Source organism: Suricata suricatta, chromosome 3 (genome assembly GCF_006229205.1).
Source record: "Suricata suricatta isolate VVHF042 chromosome 3, meerkat_22Aug2017_6uvM2_HiC, whole genome shotgun sequence".
Lineage (NCBI taxonomy): Eukaryota > Metazoa > Chordata > Mammalia > Carnivora > Herpestidae > Suricata > Suricata suricatta.
The window spans coordinates 110760488-110783405 of NC_043702.1; the positions used below are offsets into that span (position 1 = coordinate 110760488).

At 42.5% G+C, this 22918-nt stretch overlaps 1 protein-coding gene across 1 annotated transcript in view; it reads right to left on the minus strand.

Moving 5' to 3' along the window:
- Positions 1 to 22918, minus strand: part of PLD5 (phospholipase D family member 5) — a 327662-nt gene that overhangs the window by 211751 nt on the left and 92993 nt on the right. The window contains exon 2 of the mRNA XM_029934829.1: positions 18844 to 18980. Within this exon, the coding sequence (XP_029790689.1) occupies positions 18844 to 18980 (137 nt within the window). The remainder of the gene's footprint in view (positions 1 to 18843; positions 18981 to 22918) is intronic.

The window sequence follows — 22918 nt, forward strand, 5'->3', positions numbered from 1 at the left end:
TTCATACGCATGATCATCGGAATAAGCTGCTACATGAGTTCAGCATATGCGGAATATGAACTTTCCAAATGTGAATTCCTCAATCCCAAAATGTTCTTACCCCAAGCTGTGAAGAACACTTTCCCTTCATATTAAAAACTCTACTAAGGAATAAAGGCGTAAGTGGGTTAGTCAATCATTAATATCTAACTCAAGAGAAAAGCATTGGGAGTGTGGGTTTTGTACTAAAACCTATCATTTTGATTCCTCAGAGGGCCACAGACTTCTCTAGATAACAATATCAACTCTTTGTGGGAAATAATTATCGAGAAGGAGAGATGCTAGAAGTATCCTTTCCACTCAAGAAGCAATAAGCACCCAGGTTCTGCCTCTGAGGTTTCAACAGATATTTGAAGTGCAAGTAGAAAGCCAAAGACACGAACGTTTCTATAGAATAACCTGCCATGTGACCATCTACTGTGACCACTGGTGGCACAGGATTTCTGCTTTAAAAATTTACTAGATTTCACTGTGGCCCTTGAATGTCTTTCTTTTTTGTGCTTCTAAAACGAAACCCTCTCCTGCTTCTCTTCTGCTCTCATTTCTTCCAATTCTGTTCACGTGAATTTGTTTTCTGAAAACCTTTAAAATGTGGTGCTGATGTGGAGGTGAGTCATGAGGCCTCTTTTTTGGCTTTTTATTTTCTGCCCTGTCCCAGGAGGATCATGGCTCCTTCAGCCACACTGACAGCCCATTCTTTACCAGTACCCCAAGCTTCTTCCTGAGGCCCTTGTCCACTAGTGAGCACTAGCTTCTGGATGTCTCCATGCAGATGACCGCAGACACCGCCACGTTCAAAACAGAACTGCATTCTGCCATTCTGGGTACCATAAACCACCCAAATTACAAACTTAATCCACTCATCAGGTGATGGGCATTTAGGCTTTTTCCATGTTTTGGCTATTGTTGACATTGCTGCTATGAACATTGGGGTACATGTGCTTCTATGCCTCAGCATTTCTGTCTCTCTTGGGTAAATCCCTAGCAGGGCTATTGCTGGGTCAGAGGGGAGTTCTATGGATAGGTTTTTGAGGAACCTCCACACTGTTTTCCAGAGCGGCTGCACCAGTTTACATTCCCACCAGCAGTGTAGGAGGGTGCCCGTCTCTCCACACCCTCGCCAGCATCTATAGTCTCTTGATTTGTTCATTTTAGCCACTCTGACTGGCGTGAGGTGGTATCTCAGTGTGGTTTTGATTTGTGTTTCCCTGATGATGAGTGATGTTGAGCATCGTTTCATGTGCCTGTAGGCCATCTAGATGTCCTCTTTGGAGAAGTGTCTCTTCATGTCTTCTGCCCATTTCTTCTCTGGGTGATTTGTTTTGTGAGTGTGAAGTTCGGTGAGTTCCTTGCAGATTTTAGATAGTAGCTCTTTATCTGATATGTCATTTGCAACTATCTTTTCCCATTCAGTCAGTTGCCTATTAGTTTTCTTGATTGTTTCCTTTGCAGTGCAGAAGATTTTTATCTTGATGAAGTCCGAAGAGTTCAGTTTTGCTTTAATTTCCCTTGCCTTTGGGGATGTGTCGAGTAGGAGATTGCTGCGGTGGAGGTCAAGGAGGTTTTTTCCTACTTTCTCCTCGAGGGTTTTGATGGTTTCCTGTCTCACATTCAGGTCCTTCAGCCATTTTGAGTTAAGTGGTATATATACACAATGGAGTACTACATGGCAATGAGAAAGAATGAAATATGGCCATTTGTAGGAAAGTGGATGGACCTTGAGGGTGTCATGCTAAGCGAAATAAGTCAGGCAGAGAAGGACAGATACCATATGTTTGCACTCATAGTTCTAAAAGGAAACTTTCAGAATGATCTAGCTTCAAGAAAAGCAAGCAGTTAGTAGTGCTTACAAAAAACTGATTTAGTATCTAATGGATAGTTGATACCTGTCACAACACAGCATTTTATAATCTGTTAAGTGAAACTGCAATACAATCTAAGTTTATTTTGGGAGTGTTTGCTGTATCATTGGATTTAATGAAATGTTTAGAGGTGCAGTAGGCATGACTTTGAGTAGATAATGAAAGAAAATGCAAAATGCTTATTGATTTATGATGTGGTTTCATCTTAGCTTGGGCAAACTATGCAGTATTTAATACATAGTAGCAGAATATTTACTACTGAAGCTTGAAAACATGTGAGTTCTTTGTGTGCAATCTTTCATTTATGCATGTGAGAGGGTTTTCTTTTTTTAATATTTTTACATTGTAGTACTTGTTTTGCTTGTTGGTGGTGTTTGCTTATTTAATACATTCCGTCAAGGACAGAAATTACATGATGGTTTTTTTTGTTGTTGTTGGTTTTTTGTTGTTTTTTTTTCCCCCTAGGAAGTGTGTCTTTGGTTTTTCCCTTATTATTTTAATTACTTTTTTTTTCTCTTCTTTTTTTGGTGGTGGGGGTGGTTATGTTTAAATGAAGTTGTTTTTACAACATCAAAGACTTAATCATCCATTTTCTATATAAAAGGTAGCTACTTTTTTTGCATGGACCTCAAGCATATTGTAGTGTAGAGGTGGAATTTAAGGAAAGGTATTAAGCAGGCTGTGTTGTAGCTTATGGGAAAGTAATAAATTGTATCATTTATCTTGAATGTATCATAGATAAGCTGCTATATAATAATTGCCACTTCAGATAGCTGTGAAATTAGGTGAGTAACTAGTTGTTACTTAACTTTCTAATTTCTGTATAAGTCTAATTACATGAAATAGAAGTTGGGGTTCTGATTTTTTACTTTGCTTATCCATTTAGAGTGTCATTGTAACTACTGTACTGTAAATGATGGAAAATAATTGCATATGTTAAAAAATTGTGTTATATTCTAAAAAAAAACATTGTTTACTAAAAAAAAAAGAAACAGAAAAAAAACAAATTACAAACTTAGGAACATTTAGAAAATCCTTTCAGGTCCTATGGAATCTCTCTCCTAAAAATTTCTCAAATTTGTCCCCTTATTTTATACATTCACTGACACTGCCTTAGAGGAAGGAGACCTAACATATATTCTCCGTGTGATTCCTACCAGTCCCTAACCAAAATCCCCTGGGGGAGTTTCTGGAATCCTTTATAACCCACGCCAGAATCTTAGGGAGCACAGAGTTCAAGTAACTTTTCTGGGAAATTCCTATATACCTTCAAATGCATTCGGTGCTTGACATATTATCTCAATTAACCTTGACCCAAACCCAATGAGGCACTCACTTTTAAGCCCATTTGTCGAAGGAAAAACTTCAGCCTCAGAGATGCTAAATAACTTGGCTAAGATGAGACAACTCCTATGTGACAGAGCTGAGATTCAATGTTCATCTGACCCCAAATCCATCTCTCGGAGTCCCCACCGCTTACTCTCCATTCACTCCCTCCGGGCTTTCCACACTTCCAGTTGCCTAAGTTGTAAGAGGTTTGTTCTTTTGTTTTATTTTGTTTTGAATCCCAAATCCACAGAAATTCTCACTGTATAAGGATTACATTCAAACCCAGAAATGCATATTTTAACAAGCACCCAGGAGAACCTAAAACAGGTATCTAAAAGATATGCATTGAGTAAGACCTGGCTAGCTCATCACACATATTATTAATGTTATTTTTCCACAATATGCAAAGAGAATCAGATCAGTGTTCACAATAAAGTCCCAGTTCCTACCTGTGGTGCGTCTGACCCTCATAGGGATCAGAACTTCTTGTCTCAGCCCCTGCCTCTCCCTCCTCTCTCTCTCTGCCCTGATCTCACACTCTCCTCTCCAGCCACATGGAACAAAGTCGTGCCTTCCTATATATTCAAGTCTCTGCATGTGCTGTGGCCATATTTAGAAAACCTGGACTTGCTGACATCAGTGACCTGCTTGGTCATTCCCCCAGAGCCACTGCTCCCTCTCATGATTCCTTAGCGCTGAACATCTTTAGGCTCCAGAGTACTTGTTTCTTACCATGTCCACCTCTCACCAGACTCTTGGTGGCAGAAACTGAGAATTGCTCCCTGCATCAGGACTCCTTACCCCACAGCGGCCCTTATTAAATATCTGGCTGGTGGGGGAAAAAAAGTCAATCAACTGAACTCTGGCAGGGAATCCTAAAAGCTTACAAATGCTGTGGATACGGATAGGCGTTTTTCACACATGGTAATGAAATGTGTGCTCAACTCTCTTAATCTTTTGGCAGTTCATAGACTTGCACACTTGTTAGAGGAGGAAAGGAGTTTGGAGGTCATGTTAGATGATCTCCCCATTTTACAAATGGGAAACTAGAAACCCAGAAGAACTGAGTGACTCTCCCACGTTTACTCAGAGAAGTCAGTGGAGGCTGAAAACTTTCCTCTCCTGGTCCAGGTCCCCTTTGGCGATCCCATAATAATGTTTTTTCTTCTTTTTCTTCCATTTTTCTACTTTCCCAGGAATTAACACTTATTTGAGTAATCTCTGCTTGAGGCACTGGGCCAGAGAATGCTAGGTTCCCATCTACAATACTAGGGTCCTTGTCCCTCCTATCATCTGCCCTTGGGCGTCTGTCACGCTGCCAACCCAGACACATGAGCATTCATCAGAGCTGCCCGTCCCAACAAGCTCATGGTCTGTGAAAGAAGACACCTAAATGTGTTCTGGGGTGTCTGGTATTTGCATTATCAGCCCAACCAAAAGGGTACTCCATGACATCCTTGAGACTACACCTGGAATGAAAATTTAGTGATAATGTATACAAAGGACAAATGTAATGGCTCCCTTCTTCACCAAATTTGTAATAAGTACCAAAAGGTCAATCAGAAAAATAAGAATAAAGCACACACTTGAGACCTCTCGTCCCAGCTCACCAGTCATAGAATTGCCAAAACAATGGGACCCGGTAAAGGAGTCCTATTTAGTATTTCCTTGCTGCCAAGACAGAATAAAAATTGAGATCACTAACACCATAATTATTAATGTCTGAACCTGAAAATAGACACGGTAGACATAAAGCAATATAATCTACCTTTACTATCATACCTCCGGGCTAGATTGATTTTTTTTTAACATTTATATAGTATTGAGAAACAGAGACAGAGGATGAGCAGGGGAGGGTCAGAGAGAGAGGGAGACACAGAATCTGAAGGAGGCTCCCGGCTCTGAGCTGTCAGCACAGAGCCTGACGTGGGGCCCGAACCCATGAACCGTGAGATCATGACCTGAGCCAAAGTCAGACGATTAACCGACTGAGCCACCCAGGTGCCCCTCAAAAACAGATAAACATTAAAAAAAATAAAAATAAATAAGAAGTGGTCGCTTGTGGCAAATAACAGCTCACTGCCTCTGGGCGGATACAGTATGTGAGAAGAACTCTCTGCCAAGATAAGGTGATGGTCAGATGAGAACAGAACAGTGGACTGTGCCCCAGGGAGCAGTAAATAACATCACTGAGAACCACATGCTAAAGATAAGAAAGCATTTGCATAAAACCTAGGTAACAAAATATTTCAGCTTGCAATATGTCCAAGAGCCCTCAGAATAAAGTATTTCATTTATAATTTGGGACAAGTTTGGCTTATTGTATATAGGAAGTGTCACAATTACTGAAGCAAAAAGATCAGAGTAGAAGTTCACCTTCTGATGCACAAGTAAGCAATTTCCAGTGTTCTGGAAAACTCATTAATAATTAGCTGTGATTATCTCCTACAACATGGTATTTCTAAGTCAATAGAAATGGCTCAAAAATCTCATTGCACCTCTCTGATAAACCAGATGTGCTGTGTATAATGCCATTTATTTTGTTACTATTACCCTTACCATGATGACTGTTGTATTGCTCTCAGATATTCTGCTGTTTTACTGGGTCCTCTAGCAAGACACCCTTTTTGTAACTCTGTTATACAAAGGCCATAAACAGCCAGCCACAGATGAAAAAGTAGACATTTTCAACCTTACTCATGATTATCTTTAAAAACAGTAAGAATACCACTTTTTGTCTTTATCAGACAAGCAAAGATAAAGGATGTGATCACACACAATGGTGGCATGAGTAGAGAAAACTAGTGTTACATCTGAATGATACAGACCCATTGGAACACAATTTGAACTATTTATCTGAATTCAAAATGCATTTACCCTTTGATCTAGCAATTCCATTTCTTTTTTTTTTAATCTTTTTATTTATTTTTTTGAGAGAGGGAGACAGCGTGAGCAGAGGAGGATCAGAGAGAGAAGGACTCACAGGATCTGAAGACAGGCTCCAGGCTCTGAGCTAGCTGTCAGCACAGAGCCCAATGTGGGGCTCGAACCCATGAACCATGAGATCATGACCTGAGCCAAAGCCAGATGCTTAACCAACTGAGCCACCCAGGCACCCCTAGCAATTCCATTTCTTGAAAGCAATTCCATTTCAAGATATACTCCTACTTATGCCTAAGTGTATATACGTTAGAATACTCACTGTAGACCTCCAAAGACCACACGTGTCCTTCAAATCCATAAAGGACAGATATATTACATTATATCTACATGATGCATGCTATGTAGCTGAGGAGCTACATATTTTAGGTTTATTTATTTAAGTAATCTCTACACCCAACGTGGGGCTCAAATTCAGAAGCCCGAGATCAAGAGCCTCACACTCAATTGAATGAGCCAGCCAGGTGCCCCAGATCTACACATTTTAATTGGTAAAGATGTCCAGGGGAAAAAATGTATATAAGGCACAAAAGAAAGATGCCTATAGGCTGCCATTTGTTAGAAAGAAGGGGTCAGACATATAGATATACACACTACTATATATACAAATTTATACATATATACACACATGCATATATGGAATCCCATTTCTGGAAGGACATACAAAAATGTGTTAGCCATGAATGCCTCTGGGCAAGGACACCCAGGGTCTGCACTGGAGATTATTTCATTGTAAGACTCTGCATTTGTATAATTTTGTCTTCTGTATAAATCAGTTTTTCAACTGCATAAACAGCTATTTTTTAAAAAAATTTTAATGCTTTCAATTTATTTTTGAGAGAGAGACACACAGCATGAGCAGGGGCGGGACAGAGAGAGACAGAGACACAGAATCTGAAGCAGGCTCCAGGCTCTGAGCTGTCAGCACAGAGCCCAATGCAGGGCTCAAACCCACGAACCATGAGATAATGACCTGAGCTGAAGCCTAACACTTAACCGACTGAGCCACCCAGGCACCCCCAACGGTTAGCTGTTTGAAGAGGCAAGGATCCAATGGAATAACTTTGAAAGGTGGGTGCAAGGAAACAAGCAATGGTGACTGAGGGAAATCTACGATGAGCTTTGTAGAGGAACCTTAAGGGACAATATCTCCAACTTGAGGACGTTTCTCCCTTTCCATCAAATAAGTTACACATTTTCGTGCCTTCATTTTGGGTAAAACTCTGGTGGAATATGCTCTATGATGGCCGCCACCGTTTTACAGGGGAAGCAGGCAGCTTAGACCATCAAGCTGGCAGAGCAGGTGGCCCAGCTGTGATGCGCAGTCATGCCTCCGGGACACGGAGCTGGAAGCATGTGCTTGGGCATCACGCTGACCTCCACCGCCTGGCAAGGGCCAGGGCTCTGCAACGTCCCCATGGCCTGACGTGGCTTCGGCAAACCAGAATTTCGATTTCTGTAAGAGCAGAAACTCACAAGGCTGCAATTTATGTAAAAAATGTTGGGGCGCCTGGGCGGCTCAGTCAGCTGACCGTCCGACTCCTGATTTCAGCTCAGGTCTCAAGCCCAGGGCCCTGTCAGGCTCCGCCCTGGGCAGGGAACCTGCTTAACATTCTCAATCTTTCTCACCCTTTGCTACTTCCCCTGTTCCTGCACTTTCTCTCTTTAAAAATGTTTTTAAATGTCATTTCTGGCCCTGGATGCTGTCTGTCTTGGTGAGTGTGACTCAAAATACTAGTGGACGACAGAATACCTCACTTGGCGAGCACTTTGACATCTTGCACATGAGCACTCACTCACTCTTGCCTCATAGCAGCACGAAAGGGAGGCTGTCATTCTAAAATGAGAATCCTGAGGTGACTAGGGTCCTCGAGGGAGCTCCCTTGAGGAGGCTGGCTCTGCTGAAGGAGCAGGAATGGGCGACCCCAGGTCTTCGGGGCCCAAGCTCAGGGCTCCAGACACATCACCAAATCAAGTGTGAGTCAACTCTGAAAGCCACCTTCAGACTTGCGATCTGACTGCAGAATTCACTGCTCGAATCTCCTCTGAAACAAGATCCTGTTCTCAAACGCTGCATTCCCAAGCTGCAAGCCGTCCTCAATACCAAACGTTCTAAGACTTTGGAAGCTGAGTTCCAGTGAGTTCTATAGCAGATTTTTCTAGCCATTTCTTTAATTAAACGTTTTGATTGCCAATTTTTTCTACTTACACGTCTATAAGCCAAATACATGACTATCCACCAAGCAGGATAGTCTAGGTTTTCTTTTTCTTTTTCTCCCCACCCCCTTGGTCAATGTTTCCCTCACCTCAGATAAGGGCTCAGCTCCCTTCGGTCACCTGGATGGGCCCTTCCCACACAGGCAGCTGTGTTTTCTCTCCCCACTGCTATTCATGATTATCAATTATGGTTGTGCCTACAAGGGTTCGGTGAACTTTTTGAAAAATATATCCCACATTCAAATTATCTTTTTGGAGAACAGACGTGGCAACAGGAAATGTCAACATCATTAATCATATATTAAGCTTCATTATAATTAAAACTTTGATAATTAGCTTTGGCTGCTTCCCAAAGTGGTAATTATAGACACTACCAAGTACCACACTCTCTCAAATGCCTTCTTTTAAACATTAGATGTTAAAGATAAGAGATTATTTTAAAAACAATCTCTCAGATTTCAGGTATGGGAATAAATATGGCACTCTCATGATCCTGGGCTATCCGATCTCTCATGATTCAGGAAATTTGAATTTTATTGACTCAATGGAGAAACCAAGATGTTGGTATGTGCTGTTTCACGAGAAGAAAAAAATATCTGTATTTAGAAGTCTGAGGACTTCTCTTTTCCTTCATTTAAAACCAAGAATTTACCCTCCTTTCCCATTTTTTTATTTGAGAGAGAGAGAGAGAGAGAGAGAGAGAGCGAGCGAGCACGCATGAGTGGGGGAAAGAGGAAGAGGGAGAAAAAGAGATGGAGGGAGAGAGGGAGAGAGAGAACCTTAAGCAGACTCCATGCTGAGCATGGAACCTGACATGGGACTCGATCCCAGGACCCCGGGATCATGACCTGAGACGAAATCAAGAGTCAGACACTTAACCAACTGAGTTACCCAGGCGCTCCCCAATTATTAAAAGTTGTTTATTTGATGTTAGTTAGAAAAAAAAATTGTGTGTTAGATTATTCTACTTAATTTTAGCAATTCCCCAGGTTTCTCCTAACTCATTTCCATGTGATGGTCTTTAAGTATACGATCTATAAACTTCCATGTTTCCTGTCATAATCCTCAGTTATTCCCCCAAAGCAAATTCCACCATGGAGGGATAATAAATTAATCTAGATAATTCATACTATCTCAATGAGTGGAATACTCCTATATTTTATACTTGTGTTAACATGGAAATCATCGCCTATTAAAAAAGATGAATTGCTCAGTCCTGAGGTGTGAGCCACTGTAAAAGTTGCAAAAGAGACAAATTGATGGGTTCTTGGGTTCCCAGGGAGTTTCTGATCTGGCGGAGGCAAAAATGGAGAGACAGAGTGCTGAGAACACCAACAGAAGGCCCAAGCGGCCATTACAGGAGTGAAATCATCTCCTAGGTTTGGAAAGTGGGCCAAGGAGTGAGAAATCAAAGCAGGTGGGGTACCTCTGCCTGGTCCCCAGGAGAATGTGGATGCCCAGATGATGAGCAGACACTTAACACACAAAGAGAGCAACATGTAGTGAGCACCTAATCAAGATCAAGCAGGGTCCCAGGGGCTCTCCATTAACGATGCCTTGATGGAAAGAGCTGGGCCAGCTGTTGCACAAAGAGCAAAGGTGAGAAAAGAAAGAAATCATGGTCTGAGCTAGGAATTTGGGCATCACTTGATGAAAGATGGAGGTGAAATCACAGGAATAGGTTTGAAATTGCCAAAGTGGAGAGTAGGAAAAGAGAAAGGAGATGTGAATAGCCCGTATCGCGTACTGCCTGGTTGTGGAAGCAGACAGTGTAGAGTATGAGAGACTCAAATAGGCAGTGGCCAGAGCTTATATCTAAAAACTACAACTCTGTCCCGGAGCCTGAAGCAATCTGATGAAGACACCAACCTCCCACCTACAGCCAGGAGCCTGAGAAGCCAGTCTCCTAGAAGTCAGATCTGCAGGAAGGCAGGTTGCCATGTTCAGTAACAACCCAGAACACTAAACAATAACTTCTGTAACCAAAATGGCCAGGACTTGATTAATAACAGACAGCTTCCCTAAAATTTTGCTCCCAACTCAGAACCAACCAGGGAGACAAACATCCTACCACCCTCAATCACACAGGATGCCCTGCTTTGTTAGCCCTTGCAGATAGCCTCCTATCGGGGCACACCTGAAGCCCTCCTGTTCCTGCTACAAAGCTCTTCCACTCCCCTGCCTGACTCTGAGTCTCTAAGTGCAAGCAAAGTGGCTGACTCTCTTCCTACAGCAAGCTTTGAACAAAGAGCCTTTACTTTTCTCATTGGTCTTCATATATTTCCACAGGATTACATGCATAGACAGAGAGGTTCAGTTGGAAAAAAACAAGAGAAGACCTCTCCCAGAGGAAAAATGGGAGGCAGAAAGGACGAGTGAAGATACTCGGAGTCTGTGGTGTAGGAGAGCTGAAGGAACTCTCCTAGGTGGACGCCATCTTGTCAATTCAATGAAATAATCTCTGATTAGAGACTCAGAAGAAGTAAGGCCAGGGTTACAGGAAAGACAGAGGAATGCAAAACTGGAAGGAGGCCAAATAGAGTCGACCAGAAATGGGTGACACGCTCACTTCTGTTTCAGAGAGTGTGCTACACACAATGCCATCTCCTCTATTCCCTCAGAACCTGCAAGATGTGGTAAGAAATGGACATTGGCACTATAAAAGAACATGGAGAAACTGGGAAAGCATATAAAACAAAAGCTTTAGAGCAAGTTTCTGCCTTTATTCTATCTTTCATCATTTTTGCTGGGTTGGTACATTGGAAATCTATTTGTAGGACCTAGTGCTCTGGGCTTTTAAATTCTTTGGTGTTCCCCTCAGATTCAGATGTATATTAAAGTTTCTCTTCCTCTTCAGACAGTCAGAAAAGTGCCCAGATATCAAACACTGAAGCCAAAAACCAAATGAAACCTTCTAAATTTGGGAGAAACACTTATTTAAAAACACGGTTGGGTTTGTCAACATAAGCCATGAAAGATCAAAGTTAATGTACATAAATGGAAAAAACTTGTTTAAGAAAAAGAATGGAAAATGGATTATAAGGTCTTCCCTACTTCAGAGCAAAGTACAAGGAAACGTTAAAGGGGCTGTGAACACCGGCATGAACGTGTGTTCCTTCATAAAAAGAGTTAACAGCCAACACTTTCTGAGCATTTATTATATGACAGATGCTACTGTATGAAAGGCACTTGCATGAACATATTTCGTCGTTCCAGAAGTCTTTCAAGTAAGAGACAATGACTGTCTTTATTACAGTGATACAAACAAAGTGGTACAGTAAAATCAAGAAACTTTCTCAAGACTGTAAATCTCCTAAGTAGTACAGCCATACTGAAACCCAGGTAACCTGGTCCCAGGGTCCATGCTGTCACATCTGTAAAAGGAAGGGGAAGGAGGAAGGAGGGGCACTGCACAGTCACAAAAATAATTTTAAAGAATCTTTCCTCTGGTATCATTTTATCTATCACCAACACCCTTATGGAATGATCTAATGACACCCTAGAACTTAGATTCTGTTTTTTTTTTTAATTTTTAATATTTATTTATATTTGAGAGAGAGAGAAAGACGAGAGAGAGAGAGAGAGAGAGAGAGAGAGAAAGAGAGAGAGAGAGACAGTGCAAGAGCAGTGGAGGGGCAGAGAGAGAGACAGAGACAGAATGTGGAGCAGGCTCCAGGCTCCGAGCTGCCAGCACAGAGCCCAACGAGGGGCTCGAACGTACAAGCTGTGAGATCATGACTTAGTCAAAGTCGGCCGCCTAACTGACTGAGCCACCCAGGCACTCCTAGAGTCTGGTTTTTAAAAGAATTCTTCACCAAAAGGAACCAGAGCTCATTGGAGAGTAGATAATACCATATCCCAGAGCAAGAAAATTCAAAATGGGGCCAGAACAGCTTGTTGTTGCCAGAGAGCAAAGCTGCTCCCAGAGATATCGGAAATAGTGTCACAAAGGAGAAAATACAGCTTCCACTGGCCAAGTAATGACAGTTTGGGCATTAAAGGGAAAACAATGATTAAAGTCCACTGGAGCAAGTTGAGTCTGTGAAGGCAGATGTAAGGTCATGATAATCAAAAGAGAAAGGACAAAACACAAGGAAGTGATTGTCAATGCACAGAAGTCTCTCTATGCTGTCTTCTAGAAATATTATATATTGATTTACTAAATTATGGATGTCCTACACTAGAGCTGCAACTGGGTTATTCATTTAGATATGTTTAAAGATTCCATTTATTATTTTACATAACAAAATAATGGATCAGAAGAAGAAAGTCATAAAACAAAGTATATGAAAAATATAAAACCGAGAAGTCAGCTTTTCAATAGAAAAATTGAAAAATTTACAAAGAAGATGTGAAAAATGTGCATGTGGAGGGGTGGTATATTACCAAGCGAGTCTTTCTGTGGTGATCTAGGCCACTCTTTAAGGGTGAATCACTATGGTAATTTATACATTGGTTATCCAGGCTCAGGTATTTCATGGGCCCCATTCTCTGAAGACTCAAGTCCTTTAACTAGGATGAAAGAAAATCCCTGGGCTCAGGAACAGTGGGAACCATAGATGTAGTGTTGGTCTAGTCCCTCATGCTTCAGGCCAAGTAGGCACAAGCTCAAATGGAAATGAAGATTTGGGGGCAAGAGTGAGCCCAACCTGGACAGTAGCCACACAGACATGGGGCTGACTCAGGAGGACAAGTGGCAAGCGTGAGGACGTCAGGGAGTGCATGTCACTCAACATGATTAGAAGACAAGATAACCCACGCCACATTTATGTTTCTGCAGCTTGTTGAATGACAGGTTGCAGAAATTAGCTGCCATGTTATTACAGGAGTTGGGCTGGGGTGGAGGAGGAGGAGAAATGTTTCTGTGTGCATTTATCAGGGAGAGGTGACTAAGAAAAGTCCCTCTTCCAGTAAGTGTGTAATGGTGTCTCTACTAAGTGAGGAAATAATGACCCACAGCAATGGGTGAGAGGGGAGAGAGAGAGAGACAGCCACAAAATATAAAATGAAGGCCTCTCATCTGAAAGGGTGGCCGGTGCACACATGAGCAGGTGTCCTGCAGGTGAACCACGCCTGGATGTAAGTTCCAGTGTCCCTACTGGTCCCTGGGGATGTGCTGTGTGGAGACCTTCACAGAGCACTTATCTCTTGCAAGAATGGTATAGAATTATAATTAGAGGTGACAGCAAACATAAAAGAGTCAAGCCACGGGATGTATATGGTCTCATTTGGCAGATGAAGCCACTCTTTTTTTTTTTGATATAAACATACATTAACGATTTTATTTAGCTCATAATGGGAGAACTGGGCCGGTGTTAGAACCAATTCAAAGAGAATACAAAGAATAGACATGTATATAAATCAGGAATATTCAAACGAATATACCACACAGGTCCTTAGAGCACTTAGCCAATATTCTTTTTTTATAATAGTTTATTGTCAAATTGGTTTCCATATAACACCCAAGTGCTTCTCCCCACAAGTGCCCCCCACCATGACCATCATCCCCTCCCTCTCTCCCCCTCCCCTTTCAGTCCATGGATCGTTTTTAGTATTCAGTAGTCTCCCTTGATCGGGGTCCATGGGGAGAGGAAGGGGGAAACAGATGAAGCCATTCTTAATGATGCAGTGATGCCCCTAAGCCCACTGAGATGCAGTTTTCCAGAAGAAACTAGAAAATCTGCCCTTCACCCTCTGTAGTAGTCAAGTGACACATAGGTTGATATATATAGAGACTGAATCTGCAATTAAATACACAGGAAAATGATGGAAAATACACTGAAATTTGGTACAAAGAGGCAAAGAAGTAGGTCAAAGTCATTTACTGAGGTCAAAGATCTTGTCTCCTGGCACAACAATTAAGGTCTTTTAAAAGGCACGTGGAAGACAAGAGCGGCTGCTATTTCATAGATTCATGTGGAAAATTATGACAATCGAGAGCATCACTAACCTACAATTACTACAATATTTCAGCAGCAAGGTAACAAAAAGGGGAAAATAAAATGAGATGTCAGTAAAAAATATAAACAGGGTATTTTTTATAGGGAGATAAATTTTTTCAGAAAGACATAAAAGATAGGGAAACATTGAGTGGGCAGTATGATTTCAAGTGGTAATCTACCAGAGGATAGAAAGGAATCTTGGCTACTTGGCTAGTTAGTAGAGATAAGATGAATTAAAGCAACATACAGATGACCCTTGAACAATGGGGGATTACAGGTACCAAACCCCATGTGGTCAAAATTCTACATGTGACTTCTGACCTACCCAAAACCTAACTGCTCATAGCCTGCTGGTGAGCAGAGGCCTTACTGATAACATCAGCAGTCTATTAAGTAATATATACTGTATCCTTCCAATAAGGTAAGCAAGAGAGAAGAAAACATTCTTAAGAAAATCATCAGGGAGAGAAGTACATTTAAAAAAATCTTTTTTAAATGTTTATTTTTGAGAGACAGAGAGACAGAAGGTGAGCAGGAGAATGGCAGAGAGAAGGAGACACAGAATTTGGAGCAGGTTCCAGGCCTCTGAGCTGTTAGCACAGAGCCCAATGCGGGGCTCGAACTCACGAACCGCGAGATCATGACCTGAGCCGAAGTCGGTAGCTTAACCAACTGAGCTGCCCAGGCGCCCCAAGAAGTACATTTAAAGGACTGTATGGATTGAAAAGACTCTGCATATCAGTGGACCTGCGCAGTTCGAACCTGCATTATTCAAGAGTCAGCAGTGTGTAGGAGAGACTGCAGTGGATGAGATCCTGGGGAGAGGCCATCACCACTGTGGGAAGGGAAGGCACAGACGGCCTAAACTGTCATGTAGTCTTCAGGACCAAGGAGAGCTACAAACACTTGGAGGGAGAGGAAGAGGGATAGTCTTGCAGAGGAACTAAGTTGAGATTGGCACACTACTGGGAGCTCCGGCAGGTGGTGGCGTCCCCCGCTAGGTCTGCATCAGTGCCAGCATGCTCAGCAGTGCATCTCCAAACCACCCCTCCTCCCTTACCAGGGGCATCCCTGCCTGGGGAAACCTGAGACTAAGGCCCAGTCCAATGCCCTCTCCATGGGCTGGTATGGGACTGGAGCTATGGCTGAGGCTTCTCTGAGGACAAGGATGGGGGGAACCAGGAGTCAACCAGTGGAAAGGACTGGCAGGGTGGCTGAGGCAGGAGATCCAAGGGGACAGGTGAAGACGTTAGGATCCTGCATCAAGTATCATGGACACACCAGCCATGGTCTAGCAGATGGAGAAGAAGAAAATAAAAACAAATGGGCCTGGTATAGGAAGAGACTCTAGGAACTAAGAGATTAAATATGCAAATGGCAACAGCCAGACCATGACTATAAAGACTAGACTCCACCGCACAAGCTGCAGCAGCCTAAGACACCAACCTCTTGCCTACAATAACCAGCCCAGGAAGCCAGCTGGCAGTAAGGCAGGCTCCTAGGAAGTCAGGCTATTTCTAGTAACAATCCAAGACACCAAACAATAACTTCTGTAACCTGTGCTCCAAATGGCTGGGACTTGATTAATAACTGCCAGCTTCCTGAATTCTTGCCCCTACTTCCAACTCAGGACCAAGCAATGTCTTGATTTCAGAAGCTAGCCAGCCTCCAGCTTCCCCAGGCCCCAGCAGGATAGGCCTAAAGGCTTCCCTTTTTCCACTAGAAAGCTTACCTCTACCTGCCTTTGAGTCTCTTCAAAACATGAGTGATGACGGCCAACAGCTTTGCCATGGCCAGCCCGGAGTAAAGTCCCTATTCTCCTGCGGTTGTCTTCATTTCCTTCCCCAGAACCAAAGATTACACTCAGAATAAAGCAGATTCAGGATAAGTGAGGACGTGGGAGGAACAGGAAGTTGGTGTGAAGAGAGGGGGTTTTAACACTCTGGAAGGGAAGGAGAAAGGGATAGTATTTACATATTGCTTATTATGAGTTTCCTGCTGCTTTTTTATGGGGTATGCAATTTACCAATATATCCTTGGGAGACAGATTTCTTTTAATTTAACACTTTTAAGAGAAACAAAACCAAAATGGCTTTCATAACCCTTCAGGGGGAGTGGAGGCCAAGGCCAGGGGTCACTTTTTTTTTTTTAACCATGCCTAGCTACACTACAAGTCCTCTCTGACACTGACTTGTGGTTTGTTGCCACAACTCTCGCATTATTCACTGTGCTGTGGCTCCTCCTTTAGTCCCACCATGCTCTGTAAGTAGGTATCAAATGATATAATGGAACTAATATCTTGTCCAAACGTATGGAGTTATTAAGTGCTATAATGTAGATTTGAATCCAGATCTTTCTGATTTCAAAGTCTATGGCTGCTCACTGAATTAGGCTTACATGGAAGTGTAATGGTGAAAGGAACATTAAATTTATTGACTTGCCATGGTAAAAAAGCAGGCTAGGATCTTGGGAAGTAAATTTGAGTTATGAAGCACAGTGATAAAGGATGGAACTGCCGGTTGGGAGGTTGGTAGCCAGGGACGAGAGCAGGTGGAGAGTGCCGGAAGTAGCAGGTGATGTGTTCTCCTGATGAGGAGGGAGTGGATGATGTGAGAAAGTTCCATCACATTGAAATAAGAACTACCGAGAAAGGATGGGGGGGCAATGGGTTGTCTGGAGACTGGGACTAGACGGGGACAAGGAATTGTGGTTACCCGACAGCCTGTGTGCTGGAGAGAGGAGAAAAGGCAGAAGCTCCTTGGGATGAGATTGGGGTGAGGCAGGCATGCCAGAAGCATCTACTGAATGGCTAAGAATGCAGGAGAAACACAAATAGGACACAGGAGTCGAGGCTGCAGAGGAGAGGGAGACTGGAGGGGCTGTGTGTTCTAGAACACATAGCTGTGTGGACAGGGATCCTGGTAACCAGGCAGTGGTTTCAACCACGAAGGGGAAAGTCAGTCAAGGGATCGAGGGAGAGGCAGTGTTGAGTCATTAGGATTTAATTATTGATTGAGATGGAAGCAATAAGCAGACCCAAATTCCAGCTGTCTGAGTTTAAAGCAAAAACTGGATTAATGTATAGCTTCTCACAAGTGAAAAGAGGAACAGTTGTACGGCTCCCTCATTTTTTTGTTGAAATCCACAAATACCTGGTAATGTGTGTTAAAAGGTCTCACTTATTTGGTCTCAGAGAAGTTGGTTAATAATTGCCAGCTTTCTGGGTGCTGCGGCTGGCCATGGGAAGCGCCCAGCACACTCTCACCAAAGTGAAGGGAGAGGGGGCAGAGCCAATCCACGGAGTAAGATGAGTCATCGGCCCCTTGTCCATGGATGTTTCTGTTATGTAAGGTTCTCAGAAGGCACTGATGCAGGGGTGTTCAGGAGTAAGGCGGTGACAATCTACTGTCATGCTGTCACTTCACTTACAATCCCAACACAATTTTTCTCCCAAATCAATTCTGGGAAGTAAATACATTTAGGAACCCCTTTCAAACAAGTCAGAATAAATCTAAAACGTATGCTAATTTCTTTCCTGTATCCTTTGTCTGTAGAGAATGGTGCTGTCTGGAACTAGACTGTAATGTACCACGGGTTAAAAAACAAACAAACTTCAATTGTGTTATCTAGATATTTTTTGTGTCATACATTCAACCCTCAAGGAAAAATACCCAAGATAGAAACTCATGTCCGCATTACTGAGTTGCTATTGATCTTAAGCTAGAAAAGAGGGGCACTTAGACCAATGCTTGCCACAGAGAAAAATTGCAATTAAAATTCATTTATAAGCTCTAGTTCTTACTAACTATTGTAGTTGTGTGCCCTCGCTTCAGCTCTGTAGCAATATGTAATAAAAATAGACTTCTTATCTATCTCTCCCCAACCTTGGTGCTTTCCTACACCCTCTCCTTGACCTAAAATTTAAAAAGTAGCAGCTTATGAACAGTTGGATGAAGAGATTTATGGGGATAAAAACCATGCTCTGAAGGCTCTGCCAGTCAGGAATGCCCCCAAGGAAACGTTATTTAAGGTAACTGAAGAGACATAATACGTGTATTGAGATAGACTGAGGAGATGCCTGTCTTCTTACAAACACTCTGGTTTATTTAATCCCGAATTCTGAGTTGGAATTTTTGCAGAGATGTGTGCTTTTTGACCTTCCATTTGGTGTGACAACGAGCATGGTGTCCTTGGTCCATTTGAGGCACTCACTTTTGCCAGGCTTCTCAGAGAACAGACCAAGACCTCATAGAGAGGGGTCTCCAGAAATGCAGACTGTACAAAATTTCAACTTGCCAACCATCCCTCTGTACTATGTCCAAATTATAAAGAACTGTAATTGAATGAAACCGTTACTCATCTTAGTTTCCTTGGTCTAAAAAGTAAGAGCATCGCTGGAGAGACTCGTCCTCGGCTTAGCCCAAGGAGATGCTGGACTTTCTCTCACTGCCCAGGGTTCTCTTTAGCTTTCCTGCCCGCCCCCTAAAAGAGAAGTTTTGTTTGTTACCTCTTACCGACATTTATTTTGACAATTTTTTTCTGAGAGTCCATCCTCGTCCTCTCCCATGATGTCCACGGCAGAAAATATGAGTGCGACGAGAATGGCAAAGCAGCACACCAGGGCGAAGATCACGATGCATTTCTGCTGGGACTGTCAAGAAAGAGAAGATAAAGAAAAGTAAGAAGCAGCTTTCACTTAGGAAACTTGGGATTTGACAGCTTTTCAAAAGTCTTTGGGAAACAATTACTTCCATCCCATCCAGCAGAGGGCTGCCCCCCGGGTGAATCCTTGACGCTCATCCCCCCAACCCAGCCTTCAACCCCACGAAGCATCTTAGAAAAGCTAAAGAATTCAAGGGCTGTATGGAGACTTCTGCACGAGTCGCTTTTCCTCTTTCTGATCAAAAGCAGTCCAGGAGATCTGGAGACCTTCTATCCAATGTTCTACAGAGAGCACGGCAAGGCTCATTAGTGCAAATTAACAATGAGACACAGAGTGGCTCACTAATTGTACTGTCTCCGGTTACTGCCATCGCCTTCCAAACTCCAGGCAAAGTGCACTCAAACCCTGCATCCCCTTGCCGTCCGCACCTCCTCTTGCTCTAAGAGCTTCATTATGATGACTCAGGACAGGTGCCAGGATGAGTGCTGCACTTTTTTCAGAAATGAGATCTATCAGATGCCAGAATTTGGGTCATTTAACTGACAGTTCATTTCAAAATACTGAATGCAATCACAACCAACATTCACACTATCGATACAATTTTCACACAGAAACAGAAGCTGAAGGTCCAGTCACTCAGGTCCTTATCTTTAGGGCCAAGTGTTGTATTCTGACACATCCCTGTCTCCAGGGGTTCACAGCCAAAGGTGACAGAAGACAGAGCCGCGGTCATTGGGCAGCAGCGATGGCCACCAGAACAAATAATTTTGCCTGTGTTCTATTGATGAGATAAATATGGATGGGCAAGAGAAAGGGCAATTTTTAAGTGTTTCTGCAGCTTTTAGGGATTATGCACAGAAGTGGAAAGAGTGATCAGTGACCAGACAGCCAAGAATAACTCGGTTAGTGATGAAATACTGAGATGTGTACACACACACTCACGCGGCTTCAGAGCTCTGCCGAAACCAGCTGGCTGCGGCTCTCTTTCCAACTCCCTGCCCTTTGTCCCTAGAGCCACACGGTCTCCAAAAGGACCAAGATGCGTCCCCAAGCGCAGGGTCCAGAGTGCCCAGGGACCGCCTCTGATTACTGATCCAAGAGCACGGTGTTGTGAAGGTGAAAGTCCTCCTGTGTCCACGTGCCATCAATTAAGACGGTTGTTTCCCTCTAGTCTCTGTGTTATGATTTCCCTCAGGTCTCCCCTTCCAAGGAAGCTTGTTCCAAATCCCTTCCTGCCTTTCACTGTGTGCTTCTCTTAGTCCCTGCTGAGGGAGGAAGTGGGGGAGACTCCAAGGGACACAAAACCAGGGCTCTTGCCCCCAGGTTGCCCTGGTATCTTTAATACATGGATATATTTTATTCTTTCCATTCCAAGCACCCAGCGTGAGACCCAGCAAATAGAAGGTGCCCAAGAAATAATTACTGCATAAACAAAGTGAATGAATGAAATGAAAATCGCAAGGGCATACTTTCAAGGCAGAGTGACATAAAAGTCTTCCTCTCGAGACTCAGGTGTGGCCTTCCGGAGGATTAGTTTGGTTCCTCATATTTTGAGGGTGTCAATCTTGCAGCTCATTCTTTTCCACTCTCTGCTTGAACTAGAGGCAGATCCATGGGCTGTGTTTACCGAAACTCTGCAGGGGCGCCTGGGGGGCTCAGTCAGTTAAGCATCTGACTCTTGATTTCAGCTCAGGTTGTGATCTCACAGTTGTGAGACTGAGTCCCATGTCAGGTTCCTCCCTGAGCACAAAGCCTGCTTGGGATTCTCTCTCTCCCTCTTCCTTTGCCCCTCCCCCATTCATATTTTTTTCTCTTTCAAAAAACAAAACAAAACAAAACAAAAAACCTCTGCAGAACAGACTGTATTTGCCCTGCCCTTATATTTTCCATTCATCCCAGTTCCACACTAATTTTGCTTTTAAGAAGCCGCATAGCAAACTGGTTGAGGGCACAGGTTTTGGCATCAGATTGATTGGATTCCTGCACTTACTGGTTGTATGCCGTTGGGCAAGTTACTTAGCCTTTATGCTTCAGATTCAATGTCTGAAAATTAGATACATAATCATGGAATAAAATAACAACTGCCTTACAGGGTTGTTATTGATAATTAATTTAAATAATATACTATATGTAAAGTCCTTTGAACAATGCCTGAAGAAACAGCACTGGATGGGTTTATGCACCTCTATAAGGCGCCTCAAATATTTTGGGGGAAACAAGGTAAAGATATGAATAAATAAAAAATATCATGCAACAAAAATGGTAAGTATGTGTAAGAGAGAAGCAGAGTTACAGAGAAAGGCTGATAAGGAGAGGAAGACAAGAGACCAAGAAAGACGGAAATGTGAGCTGAAACTTGTGAAATTGTTGTAGTCATCTCTGGCCTTAAAACTCTACAGAAGCATTCCTCAAACTTCAGCATCCATTAACGCACCTGGAGGGCTTGTTAAAAGCACACATGGCAGGACCCCATTTTGGGAGGTTTTGGTTGAATTAGTCTGGCATGTGGTCCAAGAATGTGTATTCTTTTTTTTATATAGTTTAATTATTTTTGAGACCAAGACAGAGACAGAGCACAAGTGGGGTAGGTTCAAAGAGAGAGGGAGAAACAAAATTTGAAACAGACTCCAGGCTCTGAGCTGTGAACACAGAACCTGATGCGGGGCTTGAACCCACCAACTATGAGATCATCATGACCTGAGCCAAAGTCAGATGCTTAACCAACTGAGCCACCCAGGCACCCCAAGAATGTATTCTTAACAAGTTCCCAGGGAACACGGATGCTGCTCGTCCAGGAGCTAGAATCTGATCGGAGTATTACCCATATGAAGTCCTGCTGAATCATGTCTATCTTTCAAACGCACAGCCTTTAGTCCGTTTTCAAACAATAAAGGGAATTATGATAAATACATCTGATGTGGGGGCTTAGGAAACAGTTTTAAGCATTTCTTTAATTTGAATGAGTTTTTTCCCACCTTTTACATTTTTTAAAAAGTTTTCTTTTAAATGTTTATTTATGCACTCTACAGGGAACACAATGAATCTAAACCTACATGTTTCAATAATAACACCAAATGTAAATGGACTGAATGTTCCAGTCGAACGACACAAGGTAGCAGAATGGATCAAAAACCAAAACCCATCTACTTGCTGCCTATAAGAGACTCACCTTAGACCTGAAGACACCTTCAGATTGAAAGCAAAGGGATGGAGAAATATCTACCATGCAACTGGACGTCAAAAGAAAGCAGAAGTAGCCATACTTATATTGGACTAACTGGACTTTAAAATAAAGGCAGTAACAAAAGATGAAGAAGGACATTATATAATAATTACAGGGTTTCTCCATCAATAAGAGCTAACAATTAAGCACATTTATGTGCCAAATTCAGGAGCACCCAAATACATAAAACAATTAATCACAAACAGAAGCAATCTTATCAATAAGAATGTGCTAATTGCAGGGGACTTTAATACCCCATTTACAACAATGGATAGGTCAATCAGACCAAAAAAAAATCACTAAAGAAACAATGGACCTGAACAGCACACTAGAGCAGATGGAATTAATAGATATATTTAGAACTCTGCATCCTGACGCTAGGGAATTCACTTTCTTCTCGAGTGCACATGGCACATTCTCCATGATTGATCACATACTGGGGCATAAAACAGCCCTCCATAAATACAAAAGAATTGAGATCATACCATGCACACTTTCAGATCACAATGCTATGAAACTCGAAATCAACCACAGAAAGAAGTCTGGAAAACCCCCCAAAATGTGGAGGTTAAAAACTACCCTACTAAAGAATGATTGGGTGAACCAGGCAATTAGAGAGGAAATTAAAAAATATATGGAGATGAATGAAAATGAGAATACAACAATTCAAACTCTCTGGGATGCAGCAAAGGCAGTCTTAAGA